Raw genomic sequence first — 23568 nt, 5'->3', positions numbered from 1 at the left:
TATTGCCGTGTTGTCTCGGAACACATTTCTGTACAGAAGGATTTAATCAAGTTCATGGTTTCATTGTAACAGACGGTGTAATGGTAGCCACATTATTTCCGTTATTGTCAACAGAATGCATTCAGCAACTAAAATAGTTCTTAGCAATGCAATGCATTCAACAGAGAGAAGAAACTTGGAGAACATGAAGGTACTTATGGATATTGAGATGTACAATACACTAATGGTTTCAAACCTGAACCAACTTAAAACTTGTTTGCCTTCCTCTCGCGAAATGTTAACACTGCTCACCAAATATAAACAGATACTACCCTCACTCATTCAATTGCTAGTTTATACCTTTAAATTCAAACTGAAATGGCTACATGATCGCTGATATTTTGGAAAGCAGCTTTTAAAAATTGTCTTTGTAGAAGCTTGTTGTTTCATGCAATATTCCAGGTGTATGGTGGCGGTCTGTAAATAATCGAGTCTGGACCAGACAATCCAGTAATGAACATCATGAGCATCGATCTACGCATTTGCGATACGAAGACGTGTCCACCAAGTTAGCTAGCCTGACCACACGATCCCATTAGTCGCCTCTTACGACAAGCATGCGTTGCTGAAGACCAACCATCAACTGCAGTAGCGCTAACATACTTGTTATTAGTTAAGTAATATCCACACTTACTCACTCATTGCACTATGCACACCCATGCACTCCAAATGATGTAAACTTTAAGCAGCCAGTCAGACACGAAACACGTTACAAAAATATACAAATGGAAACGCTAAATCTTTAAGTATATGTAAAGAATACATATCATTGATTCTTGGTATTGACTTTTTAAAGTTTAAAACTAAAAATACCGTGTATGTGTACATGCAAAACAAAGGGGTCACATAATAACACGAGATTAGGGTCTCATGTAGAGCACTTGCACTCATTTCTCGGCAGAAGCTGAGGGAATGCAAGTGGATCAACAACTAATAGTCCTGATGGTGTCTCCTTTTCGTGGTACGTATGTTTAAACGCATCTTTCGGTGACACGTATCTTCAGGAGATTTGGGAACATATTCACAGTTTGTCCATGGATACGAACTTCACTTATCCGGGTATCATCGAAACACTGAAAGAAAACACTGAGTATATCACCAAACAACGTGGTAGTGATGGTGAAAAGGCGTACAATTTCAGAATATTTATAAGAAGTTCAGGGCCCATTTTCTCGAAACGTTCGTAGCCCTAAGAATTCTTATCTCTGATCGTAGCCTTAGTGTTAAGAATGTGCTTAAGACTTAAGAAGTTCGTGGAGCTACGAACGTTTCGAGAATAGCTATCCTGGTCTCTCTGCAGCAGAGACACTTGGGCACATACACCTCCTCAGGGCACAAAACCATGCCTAGTGACACGTGGCCACAAACCACATGGGCATGAGGTGACATGTCGAATGCTCTGGTGGGCATGAACCAATGCTCTGATGATACGCAGACACAAACCAATGCTCTGGGGACACGTGGACACACACCCATGCTCTGGTGACCCATGGGCACAAGCCAATGCTCTAATGAAACGTGGGCACGAACCCATGTTCTGGTGACACGTTGAATGTTCTGGTAGCACATGGACGCAAACACTTGCTTTTATAACACGCGTACGTCAGCACAAGTAGAGCTGACGTTAGCTTATTGGACTCCTGTTTATGTTTTAAAAAATGCCACGGACCTTTGAAATTTGACGTTCCTAACACGTGTGATCCATTACTAAATAAATGAGTTGGTTTACATCTATATGATCACACCACTATGACATACGGTGTTGGTACACATGTCGACGTTTAACATGCTAATCACAGCGGATGACAATAGCCACTTGTGAATATGTGTTTCAGCTAACTTCAGATCACACATTGTCGGGTTTTTCACGGTGTCTGCACAAGCACATGTTCACATAGCATTGTCTGGATTTAGTTTTCGGGTCCTTGAAAATGTTAGCCACTCACATTACTCAACCAGCATCCCAAACAGCACGGGGAAAAGCTGTACAAATGTAAAGGGAATAACTCTCACTGTATGAGTTTATCATGGATGACTGTTTTGATCATATCTTTGATCATGCCATATCTCTGCGCCATCATGAAGCGCTTGGAGTGTTCGTAGTTGCGTTCAAGCTTCAGCACAAGATCTCGGATAATGGAACACTTTCGCTTCAGCTCCTTCTTCTGTTCCTGGAGCTTCTCGTTCTCAGACATGATGTCCTCCTTTCTCATCTCTGTAAGAAAAACAACATACATGAGCTGGTGATATCATACGCTGAGCAGTAGAGTACAGAATGCCAGTGGGTGATATCATATACAGTAACTACTAGGCAGTATAAAACCGAATGGTAGTGGGTGATATCATATACCACACAGCAGCAGAGAACAGAATGGTAGTGGGTGATATCATTTACTACAAGGCACTAGAGAACCGAATGGTAGTGGGTGATATCATATACTACAAGGCAGTAGAGAACAGAATGGTAGTGGGTAATATCATATACTACTAGGCAGTAGAGAACAGAATGCTAGTGGGTGATATCATATACTGTAAGGCAGTAGAGAACCGAATGCTGGTGGGTGATATCATATACTACTAGGCACTAGAGAACAGAATGGTAGTGGGTGATATCATATACTACAAGGCAGTAGAGAACCGAATGCTAGTAGGTGATATCATATACTACAAGGCAGTAGAGAACCGAATGCTAGTGGGTGATATCATATACTGCAAGGCACTAGAGAACCGAATGCTAGTGGGTGATCTATAATACTGGACAGTAGAGTACAGAAGGGAAGTGAGTGATATCATATACCGAACAGTAGAGAACCGAATGCTAGTGGGTGTTCTCATACACTGGACAGTAGAGTACAGAAAATAACTACCTATTATCATATATGCTAGTGAACCGAATGCTAGTGGGTGAAATCATAGTGCGTGATATCGCATACTGAACATAGATCACTAGATCTCAGTCGAAAGTGTCATGGTTATTACTTCTTTAAATTGCAATTAGAGGTGATTTAAATTCACGGATGCAAGCCTCTGAGATTGGAGGAACACGTCATTTGTATTACGTTAGTACCGCATGTGAATGAAGACTGGAAGACAGAGACCTCACACATATACATGTGAGTGAGTATGGCTTTACGCCGCATTTAGCAATATTCCTGCAAGTGACGGCGAGGGACACCAGAAATGACCTTCACGCATCGTTCCCATAAGGGGAATAGAACCTGGTCTTTCCGTGACGAGCGAACGCTTGAACAACTAGGTTACCTATCCGCGCGCATATCCAAGTTGACTGCCACGAAGATGATAAGATAACAAAGATGGACACCTAACGGGAAGCCTGGAGAGACCTGGCATTGAATGGTACTGCAACTGACAAATGAAAACTTGGAGTACATCAAGGCTTAATGAGTACTCATAGGTAATAGGCACTGAATGGCAGCGGGTGACTGATAGCAAAGGTGATGGATAATTAGCACTGATCTGTGATAGTGATAGACGTAAAAGCCCAGGATGTCGCACAAATAATTAAATCAGAGTCCCTAAGGGATGGTCACATATGTTACCTAGTTACCAAGCACAGACAGGTGGACACAGTTGGAAATCTCGATTCCGACAGTTTTGTTTGTGGTTGAATAACACTGTCCAGTGATTATACAAACGATAACATATCTGTGTATAATATCGTCGTAATATTGTAGCGTTTTGAGTACGCTTTATGTATAACATTCACTCTATATAAATACACATATTCTCACTCACTCACTAACGTGGCAAGGTAGAATTGCTACTGAAGTATTGGAAAACATCAACATATGTAGGCGGCGCGATACACGCTACAGCCTATGAGTTAGAATATAATGGCGGTGGTCGTGAGCATTGTTTAAAGTAGTTTTCCAATAATATGACGGCGGATGACGCCAGAAATAGGCTCAAAACGGTGTACTCTTGAGGGAAATCGAACCCGAACCTTAGGCGGGAAGAGCGGACACAAAGCTACAGGCTACCCAACTGCCCACGCTGTAGGTTAAGGTGGGGTTGTCCGTTAATGAACTCATCAAGGACATTTCAGCAACGGAGAATAAAATCAATATACCAACTGCTGTTGTTGCCTAGAGCACACGTGTGTTGCTGATGTGGGCGGGACGTAAAGATGGACACACCTCGTTTATTGTACAATACCTTAAAACACTTTCAGTTTGTTAATATTATTTTGTTTTATTTAAAATCATTATATCAGTTTAGATAATGATCAGTAAGACTGGACTAGTAGTTAAATATGTCTTTATTCAAAATAAGGCTTATTGAATTTTCGTTTGGTTACAAAATATGCATTGTTGCACGTTATGGGAGTGTGTCATGAAACTTTCTATCGTCTCTCGACTTGGAAGTCTGTATGCTGCAGGATTCGATCAATTTGGTCGCTTCAGGAACAATGTCTTCAAGATGAAGTGGGCGTCTCAACCTTTCCACTTCAATGGCACTTTCAGATTGGATCCTGTGGTTGAACTAGATTGCTTATTACGTGTTCATTGTTGTTTTCGCCATATATTGATGAGACGCAGATGCAGCCATGTGCGGCCATTGAGTGCACCACGCTGCCTGACCGCAATAGCGTGCAAAATGTACAATTCATGCAAGTGATTGCAGTAACTGCACCCCGTGACTCAGGTCTAGTGCTGAGTGAGTGAGTGAGTAAGTGAGTGAGTGAGTGAGTGAGTGAGGACTTAACGACTCCTTTATTCTTGCCATAATAATAAGAGTTTACCATAAATTGCCACCCATGGGAATAAAAAAAACGGGTTGCAAAGGAACAAGACATTTCGCCCACGTAGGCAGCATTATGAAATTGAAGTGTTATGCTACACAATGAAGAACTAATAGGATCCGTTCCACGTTAATCAAAACGGCAAAGCTTCTAGAGTTTCCACCATGGGTATTCAGTAGGAGCTGGGTTGAATGAATGGACTGTGTCTAAGTCCGCCTTGAACAGTATGTTCAGCTGTGTCACGGTAAGTCAGCTTTACTGTGAGACTAAAGTCAGAGGTGAATCAGGTCTTTGACGTTTACTGTGAAACCTACAGGAACTGATGTGGTGCTCACGAACACAGAAACGTAATAAGGGACATCTGAGATTCGAACCAATGCCATGGGCTTAAAACTCGTCAAAGGGATTAACTCTGCAAATACACTTAGGACAACCCATGAATTTCGAGGTACCACCCGTTTTGTCCTATCATTAATAAAAAGTTGATAGTTGCCCTAAACATTTGAAGATACCATGCGTTGTTCATGCGGAGGGGTACCCAAGAGATTAAAGCGTTCACCAGGGTTCAAGTCCCTAAATGGCTTCACTGTGGGAAGCTCATTGCTGGCATCCCCCGATGGAACATTGGTCCAATCACCCACAAGGCATAAATTGAAAACTCTTTTTTTAAAAAAAACTTATGATAAATTAATACTTACAAGGATATTATTTAAACCAAACTATTCATTCTGTATAATGATATAGGAGAACCACGTTACAAGTATTGATCTAACAGCCAAGGTTGCAGTATAATTAATTCGATAGGAGCGTCATCAGAGTATGACATGAAATGTGAAGTAACTGTGTTCTTAATGGGTCTCTGCATTGACTGAGGCATGGCTGTCTGTGGCCTTAGATAACACGGTTCACGGTTTCACCCCAGAGTGGCAGTCATAAAGTACAAAGGGCTTAACAACAGCGTAATATCGAGAATACACAGAACCCCCCCCCTAACTGAGCCAGTTTGACACGACCACGAACAATGCGCCGAAAGCCAATATCATCCCACGCGCTGTTCAATGCATTGTTAAGTTCATGCATTCCATGTCAAGTAATTTAATTCCAGCCTATAAAATATTCATAAACCGAAACTTTGGCATTTAGTTATACAAAGAAAATAATTCCTCTTTTAACGCCAGCGTGAGGCCAAATCTCTAATTCAACAGTCATTTTCATGGGGTTTTTTTATATGTTTAGAACTTTGAATAATAATTCTATTAGAATTCTATTCTCCCAATCGATGCTGTAGTAATTGGTGCACCAGTAAGGATAAAGGGTCATTTGAAGAAGTAAGAATGTGGTTATTAATGTGAGGGGTATTAATCCGAGTGGACAAAACATGATACAAGAACAAGGACAGAATAATTCTGGAATACATTTCGCTGCAACACGTGCCAATGCTGCCGGCTTTGATAATTCACATTCACATTAAAATAATTGCGAGGCAGGCTTTTTGTCCTCTGTGTGTGTATGTATGTGTGTGTGTGTGTGTGTGTCTGTCTGTCTGTCTGTCTGTCTGTCTGTCTGTCTGTCTGTCTGTCTGTATGGATGGATGGGTGGGTGGATGCTTGGTAGATGAATAGATGGGTGGATGGATGGATGGATGACAGATGGATGGATGACGGATGACGAATGGGTATGATAATTATATGTTTTCAAAACTTAAAACAAATTACAAAGCGTTTTGAATATCTTTGTACAGTCGAAATGCATGTACGTATATATAGACTATGCCATAGTGATGGCACATTTTGTCACGTCAACCGTCCATTCTACTTCCGAGTTACCCTTTCTACTTACATGGCTCTGCTGTAAGCCTTCGTTTCAGATTACGTCATGTGTGAAGGACTGCCTCTGTTCCTTATCTTTCATTAATATTGGTATAACGTATACCAGGAGGGCGTGACCTTTCTTCCAAGTAAAATGTTATCACTGCCCTATTATGTGTTGGTAAATGAAAGGGAGATACTCACTGAAGCATATGACTGTGCTTGCAGTATTATACACACTGAAAAATGTATTGCAAAAATCCTAATATAGTTTTCATAGTATCAATATCTTACCTAAACAAAGGAATTTATTCAAACCTTAGTTTAGCTTACCATCTGGATGGATACCTGTGTATTTCATTCAGAGGCAAACATGGAAAAAAGTGACTCATTTTGCATGCTGACAACTATGGTCGTGCTGCTTTACTAAAGACATCATAACAGCATCAATAACCGAACATAACGTCAATATCTGATATCCTCCGCCAACTGCTATAACATTCATGACGCTGTATGTCATTGAATATATCAGACACTGTATTTAACGTTACGTTCCATTTTATGGAGGGTTTGTTCCAGTATGTCACTCGGGAATGTCTCTGACATACTCTGCGACACATAATGTCCCAAAAGGCTCTCTTGGATTGAAATCTGGATTCCATGCTGGCCAAGGTAGAGCTGCTACCGTTTCCTGACGTATGACATCACAAACAGCATGTTGACGATGTGACCTAACATTGGCGTCAATGAAGACTGGGGTCGTATTTAGAGGATGGTCATCTAAATGTGGTACAACGACACGACTAGAATGTTAGTAATGCACCGCTGCCCATTCTGTTTTTGTCTGATCGCCACACGGTCAACTTCATGGTGATGTGAGAGGAAACACTACACGGTCATTGAACTCCCGCCAAACTGTACTTCCTTCAATAAACATTCTGTTGTGCATATGCAGTATTTCTACGGCGCCAAACACTTCAATGAGTCATGAACAAAAAGAAAATAAGTTCCCCACACCTCAAATTCCAGTGATGGTTGAGCTTGATACCACAAGCTACTGCCTTATGCTCTGTGGATAAATAAACGCATGTCTGATACCCGGCTGATCTATACCGGGCCGACCTTAGGCAATTTCAGACCGTTCTTTTGGACAAACGATGATATGGAAGCCACTTTTTTAACCTACCACGTGACATGAACGAATGCGGTCTTATGGCCCAGAACGGCTGTATCCTCCCTAGGAGTTGTTACCCTTGGAGTGAGTGAGTGACTTGGGTTTTTCGCCGCTTTTAGCAACATTCCAGTATTATCAAGGCGGGGGACACCAGCAATATATTTCATATATTGTGCCCATAAGGGGAATCGAACGATGGGCCTTCGCATGACGAACGAAAGCCTTAACCACTGGGCTACCCGATCGCCCGATTATAATTGTGAGTAAGTGAAGTTAGTTTTACGCCGTTTTTAGCAACAATCTCGTAACATCACGGCAGGGAACACCAGAAATGAGCTCCACACATTGCATCCATGTGGGGCATCGAACCCGGGTTTTCGGCGTGATTAGCGAACGCGTTACCCGCTAGGCCACCCCACCGCCCCTTCACTTACAATACCCTCGGTGACATTCCAGGCATCTTTATACCAATAACGTGCCATCTATGAGCAGTTGTCAGTTGAGCAGGTCCCATATTTGCTTATTTACAACAAAAAATTGATTTTTCAAACTATCGAACTGTCAGACCAGTATTTCTGAAACTTGATATTTGCTTTATGACAGGTACACATATCGCTCACCTTAATCGTAGCACATGCATATCTGAAATCAATGTTCTTCGACTGCACCTATTTCATTATGAAAACACTGTCAAATAGCGAAACCAGGGTGAGTTGGGGTGGGGGTGTTATGGCTCGTGTCACAAATACATGGAAAGGCAAGTCAAAATTTCACTTGAAACAACACGGTAAAATATGGTGCAAATCAATACAGAATTTCATCGGACATAATTTTCGTCAAAAAGTGTGTTCAAAGTATTTTCGATGATGTTTGTAATGTATAAATGAAGAAATATGAAGCTAATTTTCCATAGATTCAGGAATATATAGGGATACCGGGCATATTGATCATTTGAAAGAATCTTAGTGTTTACACTTTGGTAAGCCAAATGACTTAGCCCTTGCAGGTAACACTAAGCAATATATACCGGATGAAAGTCACCGCCCTCCATCACACGCGATGCCAGTCACAATCATCAGGCGCGTAGCCAGGAAAATACAGGGTGTAAGTACAACTGATGAAACATTTTGAAAATAGGGAGACTGTAGCCTATCTAAAAGTAAAACATTCTTCCGCAGACGAGAATCAGTTAAGACAAACATACACTGGCCCAAAAAAGAAACGCATAGGTGAAAATCCAATGTTATGAGAGATGATTTATTAACTTAAATTGCACAAAAAGTAATGGAACTTGAGCAATGATAATTCACACGGGTATTAACAAATGTGTGTCAAGACATATACAATCATTCACAGTGGTATTAAGCGTCTCTATTTTCCATGGCATAGTGAGAAAGTCAGTATCTGGTGTGACCACCACGGGCATCAATCACTGCTCTGCATCGCCTGGGCATTGACTGTATAAGACGTCGTATCCGCCTTTGTGGGATTCTTCTCCACTCATCTCGCAACGCATTCACCAACTGTAGACGTGTCTGTGGCTGCGTCTGTCGACGTCGTAACCGTTTACCCAATTGGTCCCATAAATGTTCAATTGGGTTCAAATCCGGCGATTTTGAGGGCCATGGAAGAACTGTAATGTTGTTGTTGGCAAGGAAATCCGTGGTAATGCGTGCTGTGTGCGGTCTTGCATTGTCGTGCTGGAAAATTTCCCTTCTAGCGTCAATTGTAGGAACAACATGACGGTTCAGAATTTCATCCCGGTAGCGTACAGCATTGAGATTCCCTTGCACATGCACCAACTGTGTCCTGCCGTTCATAGATATGCTTCCCCACATCATTACACCTCCACCACCGTGTCTGTTGACCTCACGAACGCACTGTCGAGCATATCTCTCATTTCGACGTCTGTAAACACGCATCCTTCCATCATGTCTGTACAGCAGAAAACGTGACTCATCGCTGAACCAGATCCTCCTCCAATTCAAGAGGTTCCATGCCCGAACGTTCCTGCACCACTGAAGACGTGCACGACGGTGATGGGGATGCAGAACAGGTCCTGCATGAGGTCGCATAGGTCGAATTCCATGCTCTCTTAGGCGATTCCTGATGGTTTGTGGAGAGACTCTACGCAGCCCAGGAACGTGATCAGCGGTATACGTAGCAGTGACGGCCCGATTACGCAGATGAAGCACCCGGATGTAGCGGTCTTGTGCTGGAGTTGTCACCCTTGGTCTCCCACTCCTTGGACGGTCTCTGGTCGAGTTGTGTTGCGTGTATCGTTGCCAGAGACGGGAAATCGTGCTCTGCCTCACATTCAGACGTCTGGCAACTGATGACTGACTTTCCCCAGCTTCCAGACGTCCAATGGCTCTATTTCTGTTTTCTTCTTTTAACCTTGGCATTTTTCGCGTCGCATAGAAAGAAATTCGAAGAATGAATCGCAACAGGACCTGTCCCCTTTTATAGCCATCATAATCAAGATTGAGATCCTGCATTTGCACGTGCATAATGCTTTCAGATTTTCCCACGTGCAGATTATACAAAGCGTTTTCAAGGTGCTGTGGTGTGGCGAATAATCACCAGAGATTGTGTTTGTTTGTCTGTTTTGGTTGTATTGACTATAAAAACACTTAATATTTACATTAATTGTCATTCCATTCCATATTTTCCGAAAAAATCTACTTTAAAAATGAGATTTCAGCTATGCGTTTCTTTTTTGGGTCAGTGTAAATAACAAAGCAAAATATGCCTACCATGAAAATAAACTCCACTCTAGCGGACCAGACTCAATCAGACACTGACGATGTAAATCTAAGGACAATTTCTGTAAATGTAAACACCAGCAGAACATTGGGTACGATTGTCAGGTAGAATCTGGGTTGGTAAACAAAGTAACTTTCAAATGTAGGTGAACATTTTGCCGATTTCTTACACGTTTATGCACATGAAAAAAGATACAATACTTAAGGGGTAAAACAGTAATAGGTAATCGATGTCTATAGACTAAGCGAATTTGGACTGAGGTACAAGCCTGTTTTCAGACATAATTTATTGCACAGAGTAGACAAAGACATGTTTTATCTATAAACATCCCCGAAACACCTTACTACTATTGAGGTCGGATTCAACGGCACTGAACCAGGAACCGTCCAGGAAACATGACAACAAGTTGAATGTAAGTTTTTTCAACATCATCAATCACAAATGTTTTGTTTCCAATTCTAAAGTGTAAGCATGCACGTGTTTTTGTGCTACGCTGTAGCTACGTCCCTGATTCTATAATATTTTCAGCACATGCTACCCAAAGAAACCAGTTAAGTGACGTAATTTTTATACCATTTAATGATGGTATCAAGGCGTGGATGAAACCGGGCCGAGGCCGGAGCTGGAGCAAGCTTGATCTTCATGGTGCACCAGACTTCAAAAGATCTCTTGTAAATATACCACTTTATGAGAAAGCAGCCGTCATCATGTGACAATTATCAGTATCATCAGTATGACTGACGTTTCTGTAATACGTTGCTCTGTTACTTCCGGTCAAGATACTATGACCCAATGTCTAAATATATTTCATTGTCCACAGTTTTACATAATAATATTACTCAGAGAAAGAGCTCAAAAGAACAATCGTTGTGAATTAGTAATTAATACATGGACTTAGAAAAAATCCTACATATTCATTCCTACTTCTTTCTGAATTGAATTATCTACAAGAACTTCTAAAGTATCCCCAAAATAATACCCATCTTGCTTTGTCAATAAATATTTCAAATATTTACAGTAATCTTCTGGTCTATCAGCTTCGTCAAAACAATATTCTGAACTTATCGCATGTTGATGTAACTGTCGAGTGTTGACGTTGACACTGTCGAAATTGATTGACATATCGACCGTATGCACATTTCAGTTTGTGAGGACGATAAGTTTAATATACTACTGCTTTGCACGGATTAGATGAGCCAGCGCATTGAACGCGTTTGTGACAAGCAGGCGGGGCAAGTAATCTGGACGATTACACTTGGTTGCTACAGGTCGATTGGCGGTTACGCACGTGCAATACATGCTGACACTGGCGTGAAATCAATACTCCTACTGTTTAACACGTGTCCCGTTCAGCAAATCACTATGACGACACGATTCGCACGAGGAAACTGAACTTTTCATTTTAGACGACAACCTGTTTCCCTCTTGTTTCAAATGGAATGTTCTGGAGACCGTTCCCATATATGGAATTGAGGTCATTTGTCAGGTCGGGGCCCATGCAATACTTGTCAAGCAATATATATAATCGTATTTCTGATACAATGTATTTGTCTCCTTTAGGTAAATAAAGAGTCTATCTATTATGTGTGTTGAGCGTCAGAGTGTGAAGCCTTTGAATGGGTGAGTTGAGTTTTAAGCCGCACTCAACAATATTCCAGGTATATGGCTGCGGTCTGGAAAAAATGGACCAGACAATCTAGTGATCAACATCATGAGCATCAATCTACGCAAATGGGATACCATGACATGTGTCAACCATCTCTGCGAGCCTGACCACCCGTTCCCATGAGTCGCCTCTTACGACAAGCATTGGTTACTGAAGACCAATTCTAACCCATCTTCACGGGTAGGGAAGTATTTAAAGAGAAGGGGAAGTGTGTACTCACTGTTAGTTCTCTCACCACGTCTCTTAGCGCCCTCGAGCTGCAGGGTGTAGTCCTTGCATCCCTGCACCAGTCCTACAATCCCTTGGGAGGATCCCTGCTGGTCGGGGTCCAGCCGAAGATGAAGGACAGTACGTTTCACCATCCCCTTCATCTTCTTGTACCTCCGTAAAGGGTCGAAGTCCTTAGATGCTTCGTAATCCCTGGTCAGGTGTTCCACGACCTGCTTTAGCTTCTTGTACTCTCTCTGAGCGCCTTCAACCTCGGCAGACAACTGCTCATTCTCCCGCCTTGCTTCGTCCCTGGACGTTCTATCTGCTACAGATGCCGCGAGAAACAAGGAAGACAAACTCATTATCACACATCTGTTTGTCCCCGTCCCATAGTATATGTTCTCTACGGCAGCCTTAAGATATACTCCCAACGTTAACATTAATTAGTGGAAGACAATCACTGTGTCCTTTGTGAAGCAGACGACAATCCGAGACTCCGTCGTAAGGTGAGCGTCAACGCTGTCAACGATCAGATGGTTAGTATTAAAACTAATTCCCTGTCGCTCTCTTCTTCTCTTCACAGATTTCATTTGCGGAGAAACAGAGGACGCAATGAGGTCGATTTGGGAGGTAATTGATAGTTAGTCTTACAGTAAAGCACCAAGGGTAAGTCACAGAGCGGATATTTTCAGTGAAATATAGATGGTTATCTCGGCGCGGCCTTCACATCAAGCCCCGTACATCATCAACAGTCAATCAGTCGTCTCGGTTACAGACTGTCATCATCCCAAACCACCATGGCACACACAGGCCTAGGTACAAAATGTAACTGAAACTGTGTTCAACTGTCTATTCTTGTACGTCGTGCATGAAATTGGTCATAACAGTTCCATTAAAAACAAAGCAGAGTTCTGATACGGAGCGAACCGAGCTATGTTTAGTGAGGGGCTTCCCACGCAGACATACAGGGCCATCCCAGAAAGTCCTGGAATGGTACAACGACGTCTGTAGGTAGATGGGAATCAATATGGAGACCGTTGTTTGGCATTTAAGTGTACGAAGACATCTTGTTTGAGAGCTGGGAGAGGAGGTATTGGAAATAGAATAACCAATATCAGACAGCGGCGCAGACATGGACGTCGGTAACGCCTTGGGTAGTGGTCATGTGAGCGCCCCTAGATTCCGCAGCCACAATGACCCTTACTCTGTCCTAAGTTCTGACGAGAGGTCCTTTTTGTAAACGGATCTGATTACATCATCCCTTCACAGTTCGTCCACCCCACCCGCAACGCTTTAGAATCCTCGCTCATTCTGAATGTCAACAGCAAACTTCTATATCTCGAATCGGATCGGGACGGTTGGATATCAACTTCCCGACTGTGATGTGATGGGCGATTTTTCTTTATATATCGTGAACAGACTCTGTGACGTCACATCGGTTAGGAGTGGTAAATTTCAATAAGAGGACAATTAATAACCACGGCATATGGCAATGTTTATAGGACAACTAAGAAATATCATAATCGTGGCCGATGTCGTTACAATCCTACAACTGTCAACGAACGACCGGTTTATGACTCAATTAAACCGTCTGATTAATTCGGGACAATCGAAAACAAGACAATCACACGGAAGGTCAATGGGAGATTAAACTCTTATTGACATGCCCCGAGCGAGGAACCATGGGTTTAAGACGTTCACACAGTTGTGGATTCACATGGCTCATGGGCCAGTCGGAACATACGTATGCATCACTGACAGCCTCGGATAACTATCTGTTAGCGCGGTGATTGGCTGATTGCACTACAGTCATTGCTCTTCGAGATTTGATCAACGGGGAGCTCTGGGACGCGTAGACTCAGAGACGCAAACATTTAGACACCAAAGTCGCCCATCAAATATAAGGAGATTTACAACTAGTGCAAGAGCATTATGGAAACAGCCCAGCGAAAAGACAGATATTTCTACCATAACAGGATGAAATGAATGTAATGCTGATTACAGAGTGTAACCTTACATTGAATGACTCTTACAATGACAGGAATGGGTGATCATAGTTCTGTAAAACAAGTATTGTAAATATTGTGCGATAGAAGCAAAAGCATGCGTGTTACCACTGAACAAAACAAAAGAATTATAACACAAAATTAATCATCGCGATAAAATTTACTGTCGGTCTTATTTCGGTATTTTGTCCTTATATAACAAATGTAAAATACTGAACGAAAACAGTCGTGTCGTATTTTATGCATTAACAAACTACCCTTCTCGCCAAATGTCTGAGCCTCAGATGAGAACATAAAGGTTCTAACAGTATTTTGAATCAGTTCGTTGTTCGTTTGGTTGGTTGGGGTGGGGATGTACACTGGGACGCGAAAAGTGAAAATCCAGTGTTATCAGTGATGCTTTAATATCTGTAATTACGCAAAAAGTAATGATAATAGCGCAATAAAAATTCACACAGGTATTGGGACATGTGTATCCAAAAACATACAGTCATCCACAGTAGTATTGACTATTGAGAGTCTCATTTTTTGATGGCACGGTCACAAAGTCAAAGTCATGCTTTCAGATTTTTCTACATGCAGATTATACGGGGATTTTGTGTGTGTGTGTGTGTGTGTGTGTGTGTGTGTGTGTGTGTGTGTGTGTGTGTGTGTGTGTGTGTGTGTGTGTGTGTGTGTGTGTGTTTTGGTTGGTTGGTTGGTTGGTTGGTTGGGGTGGGGATGTAATATGTATGTATGCTGAAACGGTATTGGTTGCTTTTCAACGCTCCACTCACTAACAGTCGAGTGAATGAGTTCGCCTGACCTATCCATAGATATCGTGAGCATGAATGTACGTACTTGGGATACGACGGCGTTCGACCAAGCATATGTTACTGACGTCAATTCTTACCCGTATCTACGTCGTGGCTTGTAATTTAAACATACCCCCAGATTCCCAGAACTTACATGCAGTTTCGGAATCACGCCTGTCACCACCAGCGGTTGTCTCCCTTCGAACATCTCTGGACGGGGAGGATGAGAATTTCTCCACTACGCATGCGCGGATCTGAGAAATATAGTCGATCAGATCCATTTCAAGGGGGCTCTTTACGCATCTCTGTCATCTGAAACATACGACATACAAGCTGAATATAATGTAGATGACCATGATATGCGTTTCATGCTCAGTCAAAGGTAAATTGAATGTTTTCACTTTGACTAAACTTAGCATTACAAGTAACATGAGTAATATTCGGTAAAATGATTGCATCAAACTGCCAGCAATGGCACGTTAGTATCTACAACCAGTCAGTGACGTAGTTATGTAATTATGGTACATATGGGGTCTGCAATAGGATTGGTTGGTTAGTTTCAATTTTTAATTTTAACGCCGAAGTAAGCAATACTCCAGCTGTATGGCTGCGATCTGTAAATAATCGAGTCTGGAACAGACAATCCAGTGATCAACAGCATTAACATCGATCTACGCCACTGTGATATGACGATGTGTGTCCACCATATCAGTTTGCCTAACCACTCGTAAATCGCATCTTACAGTAAGCATGGGTTGCTCAAGATCAACTCCAACCCTGATCTTCTCGGTTCAGCCTAACGCACACCAGAGAACTGTTTTAGTGCAGACTGCGTGTTTCCTTACCCTGTGCTTGTTGTTTAACGCCGCAGTCGGCAATATTCCAACTATATAGTGTTGATTTGTATATACTGTAGTCTGGACCAGGCAGTTTTAATCATCAACAACGTATAGTTTACAGCTTCCCGTCTGGGACCTTTCTACGTTATCTCTAGAATAACAGCATTTTGGATATTCTGGCATCTTCAGACCTTCACACGTATGGCAAGTCAAACATGTCTCTCTCTATAACCTGTACCTCATTTCAAGAATATATATCTTCGACTTATAGCATGCCATTTTTAGTTACCAATTTACCATTTCAGTCAATTCTATAAAACTAATTATACGGTTGTATTTAGTCCAGTTGTTTATTCCACTCAAGTGTCTGATTTTATTGTTTTCTTTGTTCAACATTACGTCGCCAGTAGACTGTCATTTTCTAGTTGATCCTTGCTTCACTTAAGGAGAATTCATAGCATGTATCTCTTGCGCTGGAATAACATATCGGGCGATTGTTTTCCAATGTTTCCTACTTTCGGCATTTCATTGAAAGGGGCGTGACAAAGCACAATGTGTAGCATCATACGTGGTAAGGCCTTTCAGACAGCTTTAACAACCATGAACGACTTATTTTTGGGATCTCATAGCATTCGTACCGACTACCAACATGCTGCACCAAAGCGCCTGTGTAAGCATATATATGTGTATATTTTGGCATAATATATCATCTATTAATATTCGAGGCTAATCCCGAGGAACATGCTAAACTTCCTGTGACCGTGACTGACATATTTTCAACTGCTATTGAGGGCACCTGCAGAGCTGCCTTTCAAAGGAATACCAGAAATTTATGATCATTAGTTCGAATCCCGATTAACCCCAAATGTATTGGCTGGGTTTGCCAGTGCCATGCCCCTTCTCTTGGGGTTCATCAGAATGGTAAACATCGCCTGGATTAGTTTGGGCCTCCATCCGACATCAAGCTGACGTTGTGTGTTTGAACTCTACTCAAAGGTCCCAAATCCAACTCACCCTCGGGGCTCTTGAAGGTCCGTGCTAGAATTGGTCTTCAGCAACCCATGCCCCTTGTAAGAGGCGACTAACGGGATCAGGTTGTCAGGCTTGCTGACTTTGTTAACACATGTCATCGGTTCCCATTTGCGTAAACCGATAGCCATGCTGTTGATCGCTAGATTCACATGGAACGTCATATAGCTGAGTGCGGTGATAAACAACAAACCAACCTTCTGATGCAATACATACGACTGCCCTTTAGTGGACGACCCGGGGCAGGCTAGTGACAGGTCCAGGAGGGGCAGGTTATATTGAACCTGCAGACCCTGAATGGGTTGGGTGTACAGAATGAACAGGCCAGTACTAAGTACACATGCCTAAAGAGGATTAATTGCCTTGAATGAACAGGTCAATTGCAGTTATTGTTACTTTGTACTATATATACGTCCCTAGGACTCTATAGTTGTACAGACTTCAAGATTGTTTTCTTGAAAGAACACGGGCTGTTGTATAAAGCGATCTTAGCACTAAGGTGATACCTTAACTTTGACTTACGACTGATGCAGTGTTATGGTTGCTTTGTACTGCACTTTGAACTGCACCCATGTCTAGGACAGGTTAGTTATACAGAACATACAACCCTACGGCGGACAGGGATGTAATAGCCATTGGGTAGTATAACTGATGGGCAGCTCATCAAAATCAATATACAGTCTTTGTCCCTGATGTCGTTAACACACTGGCTGTCAGGCCTAGACGAGGTTATGTCATTACATCACATTAATGTGCTGGTAACGTACTAATCTACGGCTATTGACGAAACCACATCTACGTGACGAGCATGGCACATATCGCAGACACATTTGGCACAGAAGCGGGGAACGGACTTCGAAAGATAGCAACGTATGCAGGCATTGCCTCAAAGTGTAAGATCCGATAACGTCAACAAGACTACACTTATTGTGGGGGTCCCCAGCGTCTCGGGTGAACACCCCACTAAAAGTAAAGACCATATTTTATATTAAACAAATTTGATAAAGAGAGAGGGAAACCAGTTATTCGTTGAGAATGCCAAGTGTCTGGAACTTTGGTACCTAGAAGTCAATAGTGTGAGAAATATGAAAAGGACGGTTATGTCTCAAAAGCAAGACGATTATTTGCTTTGATGAAGTGTGATCCTGCGTACAGTAATGTGCAAGCCATATGAGCAGCAGGTTTCCCCCGGCATGTTGTAAAATTCGGAAGGAATGAATTGAAGATGTAGAAAATATTTTACGGACCACAGTAATTATTGCTTTCCGTGATATGTAATTTCAACACACTACAAGTGGCGAATATCGAAAAGTGGTCAGGAAAAAATATTCCGTCCTCTCTATGAGACCACCATTCGTGCTTATCGCAGCTCTCCTACGGGACAATTAACTCTGATGAAGCGGGGGTGAATAAGAATCGTTCCACTCACCACTTGTGTCTCCTGTCCCAGGCGAAAGCACCCACGGTTCTATCAGGTGAGGGTAAACGTGTCCCTGGTTTGCACACGGTGCCAAGGCTGTTGTGTTTGTTAGAGAATTAGACAACTGGCGAATGGTGGTGTGTTCATGGACTGCTTGGAACATCAGCTACTGCGCAATCTGAACAACTCTATAGTGCCACTGTCTTGTCACAACGTCAGGGAACCACACGTTGTATGAAATAAGGCCTCTCCGACAGACCGAGACGGGCTAGATTTCCAGCTGGCCAGCCCGACGGTCCAGTAAACATTGTAGACGTTCCTTACATCTGGGTTAATTCACCGTATCTCTTGGTGTCTGGTCTGATTAAATGCATTTGAGGGGGTGACATTTCGAGCTTACCCACCCTGATGTCTGATTGGGAGTTATTTCATAAACTGTGCGCCATCCACAGATAGTCTAGAAATTTCACAAATTTCTGACATCTTGCAATGTTGACGAAAGTTAACGCATGGGGAAAATTCGCCTGAATACGAAGCCAGTAAAGTACACGACAAATATCCTGGAGGCAAAATATGATCACGATGCCACTCAGGTCAACTGGTTGAATAACGCAGCCTTTTGCTATTATTACAGCAGACGTCAGTTACCAGCCACAAATTCTCGCTCGCTCACAAGATCAATTGTGGGTATGCAATAGCAACATAGAACCAATAAATATACCACTGTAGAGTACAGATTTGGATACGGATCTAAACACAAAGACTAGGGAAATAAATCATCTGTAGAACAAAAAATCGATAAATCAAACATTCCGCCTTCGTTCTATGTATTACTTCAGTTTCCAAGTATATATTATACCGTACACAAGTTAATTAGTATCTCTTGTATAAAGTACAATACAATAATATACTGTGACGACACCCAACTCAGGTGACAGTTGCACCAGCAAAAGTGGAGGTCGTCACCTAGGGACTGGTGTCAGGTAATTACCTCAAGCATCAGGCGCGTCTTGCCTGTAAAAATACATTTCCAGGTTGATCACAGTGTCAGTAAGGATATTTTGTCACATGTGATTTCCATAGTCCTGCAATGTATATCTGGCTTGAGAAGCATATTTGAGCATTTCCGATAGTACCGTATATAAAATCACAATGTTAGTGGCCTTAATGGCTACATTACGGGACTGAGGATGTGGTGCCGGACCGCCTGTCAGGAGACGCACGTTGTAACGTCGTATTGTAATGGGTTCTGTGAACACCCAACCCTGCTCTGAAAAGGTTTTGATCGTGAATATTAATCTTGTAAAACTTCCAAACCACCGAGATCAATGGCATATAACGCGATAGTGAACCATATTACGCTGTTGGTGATTGTTCATTTCAACCTTCCTATCCTGCAGATTACTAGCATTATCTCTAGACTTAGATCTCTAAACAGCGTTATCGGGAGTGTACAGGACTACGAGTAGGTTGCTGTCCAGCTAGGGATGGTTCTCCGATCGTCTTACAGTTTCGCGAGTACTCGACACTCATCTACAGGACGTATCCGCCTCTGTAATGACACCTGCTTTTCATCTATGACACATGAATAACTGGTTTGTCATCAATGTCCGTTTCTGTGCATAAAGTAATATTTCCGTATTCCGAATATTTCTATTCATAAAGTTGTTTTGATTTTGGATGTTGTTCTGCTGTCACGCGATGTATTTGGGCACGGATACGTTAAACCTTACAGATGCACCTGGAAGTTTGTTTTGTTGAGCAGGAGATAATTACAGTTTGTGTATGAACACCTGGTGTCATCACTGATTTTCAGTGATGCATTCACATCATTTTTAACACCATTTTGACATTTAAGTCGAGTGACTTAAGTGACTTTAAGTCACCATGGCGTAAAACCATACTCAATGTTACGGAACCAGTGCACAGATTAGAGACCAGTGTTTGCCTTCTTAAGCTGATTGTGGTCACCATGGCTTATATCGGAATAGTCCTTGTACGCTTATACTTCATCCCGGGGTGTTCATCAACAACATGTTAACAGCATGTGTTTATTTATGGATTTTCTGCGACAGGTGCGCGGTTTCTTTAGCTAACTTGGAACAAGAAAAATAATGTCCCTCGCATGTCATTGCATATTAGCGACAGTGATCTGACAACAGCTTTGCGAGATAGTGCAAGCATTAATAAATCCTGTTTGTTTAACTCGTATCACTGACACTGTTGAAAACACACACGTTTTCATAACAAACATCTGTTCATCCGAGAATGTCATGGCAATAACATGAACGTTAGCAAACAGGAAAATGTCACCAAATGTTACCACGATAGTGACCTTAATTTCAGGTAACATAGCTGAGGAAACGTGCATTATATTATAAAGGAAACGCATGATGATACATTTGCCTAATCAAGTACACTTGTCTACAATTTCAAATTCGACGTGTATTATTTATTATCTATAATGATCATGGTGCAATACATTCGAGTATGTCCTTCACAGTGCGGACATAAAAAGTAATCACTTGAAAATAGGTATAAAAAGGTATATAGGAATATATGAAGACACATTACAATTCATTAAAAATGTTTTGGTCTAGAACAAGTCGCTGAAATACTGCAGTTGAAAGGACCAAAACAAAACTATGAAACACGTAAACATCAAATAGCCATTTCCGGTTTGTTTCAGGTTATGCCGTCAACAAACATGGATGTATAATTTTGTTTCGGTGAGCCGTTTAGTATGAGGGATCCAAAACAGATGAAATCGGTTCAACGAAGAACAACAGTTTAGTATGACACGACATTCTCGGAAAAAGGGCAACATTACCTTGGCACAATTTCCATCCCTCAATAAATGCTGTACCTTTCAACAGACATACTTCCATTTACAGCGGAAGACAAACCAAACACGGCTTGACCGTGCGTTACGACGTGTGGATCTCAGCAACCACTGGTTGACACTGGTACAAGGATGACGTCCTCACTTGCTTAATGTAGCTCGAGGATTGTTAGCAACAAAATTGACCTGTTACCGGCTCTACTCATTCAATTGGAGGTACTATCTTGGGTTGCCCAAGTAATGGCGTCCAGTACCAACAGTGGCGTCAAAAGGCCACACGCTGTCCTAGCCACGTAAATAGTCACTGTTACGTGGAATAATTGGAATTTTCAATCAACATTCGTTTCCTGGGTTTCCAGTAATCTGTATCACTCCTCAGAGACCTGATCTTACTTCCTGGAAGAGGAATGCGCTCCCTGTTAATTTCCCGTCGGTAAAAAAACCACTGCCATTCAAATAAATCAGTTAAATATAACACGGCATTTTCGTGGGCGCACCTTCAGCTGTTTAGACCATCGAGAAGGATCGATATGATATTATTCATATAAATAAGGAAATGGATTTGGCTATCAAATGTATAGCATGGAATAAGTATGTATAGACACATCCGGTGCAACAGTACGGGATTGATTTGTACATATGCGTGAGACAAAATGATTTGAGTTACTATGGTAATATCACATATTAGGAGTACAAATTGTATTCCGCAAGCCTTTCTATTCTATACGCGATGCGAAATACCTGTATCCTATGATATTCGTCATGTAAAGCCTTAGACGGTATCTACTGATATTTAAAACGTAATTTCATATTTTTGAAATTATAACATACCATTATAAACCGCGCGTCAGGTGCACTGTTATAACTTCTAATAATACACTGCTATTATGGTGACACGAGTTCATCAACACTATCATCGTCGTCGTCATTGTCATCGTCATCCACACGATCTTCCACCGAAACAACGTCGAATGGACCAACGGCGTCTGGTGCGACCGGATCATCGACTACACAGGAGTCTTCCAAAGCGTTGTCACCAGCGTCTCCATCGGCGACTTCTCCAGCTTCTCCACCAACTACACCTTCCTCGGTAGGAACACCACCATAGTCAAGCATACCTTGTCATGACTCGTGAAAATCCGGGTTAAAATTGATCTTCAGTAACCCATGCTTGTCGAAAGGGTGGTCAGACTCGTTTGCTGGGTTGACATATGTCATCGTACGCCTACTGCGATCGATGCTCATGTTGTTGATCAGTGGATCAGACTCGATTATTTATAAACTGCCACTATATAGCTAAAATATTGTTGAGTGCGGCGTGAAATGAAACTCATTCACTCACTCGCTAATGGTGCCAGATATTTGCTTTCATGCGTGTCTACAGAAACCACCACGTAGGGAATTGCGCGATCTAAATATATATACATTAGTCAAAGATGACCAAGCAGACATGTGGTCGATGTTTGGTCATTAAGAGTTGCTCCTTCAAAGGTAACGTCGCTGATTATTCTAATTGTTATCAGATCGTGATAGCAGGTGTTTTGATTTGGTCACCGCACCGATTACACAGTTACCCACGACGAGATACACTGACAATTCACTCACACACACACACACACACACACACTCTCTCTCTCTCTCTCTCTCTCTCACACACACACACACACACACACACACACACACACTCACACACACACACACACACACACACATAGCCCATTTCTGAATATTCCTGGAACATTTCTAAAAGCGGTGTAAAACTCACTCACTTTTCACACAATACCATACGTAGTCGAAATGCCAATTTGTCAAATTGCGACAAGGTTTTTTGAGCATAACTGATCACCTCTGTTATACAGACTACTGAGTGTATCCTTCCTTCTTAAAGCAAAATGTCCACGTCGGTCTTTCACTTGTGTCATTCTATAGGCTATGGTAAGGCCACTGGTTCCAGACTGCCCACACACGGGACACCTGTACACATTTAACAGTTGACATTTACCGCAGAACAAATGCAGGTTTAGGGCTTGTTTCCTATCCCGCAGAGCGAGGAAATGAACAGACACTGTCCCTATGTTGGAGATTGACGTGGCCGACCGCAACGTTCAGTGTTAGCGCCTAAGCTGACCGGATTGGTCTGCTTGAGGGTAATGTGTTCTCAAATTCTAATAAGCTTTTAGTCAGACGGGTCGCCTGTGTTTTCAACTAAACAC

The 23568-nt window shown here is 42.1% G+C and overlaps 1 protein-coding gene across 2 annotated transcripts in view; it reads right to left on the bottom strand.

Annotated features, from left to right (window-relative positions):
• Window positions 1–1003: 1003 nt before the first annotated feature.
• The window catches only part of LOC137283722 (uncharacterized), a 36232-nt gene continuing 13667 nt past the window's right edge, over window positions 1004–23568 (bottom strand). The window contains exons 3-6 of one of the 2 annotated variants that reach the window (XM_067815388.1): window positions 15380–15537; window positions 12436–12750; window positions 2053–2254; window positions 1004–1112 (exon numbers count right to left, since the gene is read on the bottom strand). In XM_067815388.1, coding sequence (XP_067671489.1) covers window positions 1091–1112; window positions 2053–2254; window positions 12436–12750; window positions 15380–15506 — 666 coding nt within the window. In that variant the 5' untranslated portion in view covers window positions 15507–15537 and the 3' untranslated portion in view covers window positions 1004–1090. Of the gene's footprint in view, window positions 1113–1965; window positions 2255–12435; window positions 12751–15379; window positions 15538–23568 lie in introns of those variants that run through there. The other variant, XM_067815389.1, reaches the window with a different exon arrangement.

The sequence above is a fragment of the Haliotis asinina genome, chromosome 5, assembly GCF_037392515.1.
Source record: "Haliotis asinina isolate JCU_RB_2024 chromosome 5, JCU_Hal_asi_v2, whole genome shotgun sequence".
NCBI lineage: Eukaryota > Metazoa > Mollusca > Gastropoda > Lepetellida > Haliotidae > Haliotis > Haliotis asinina.
Note: the sequence above shows the minus strand (reverse complement) of the source record. Positions and strands in the feature narration are given on the sequence as shown.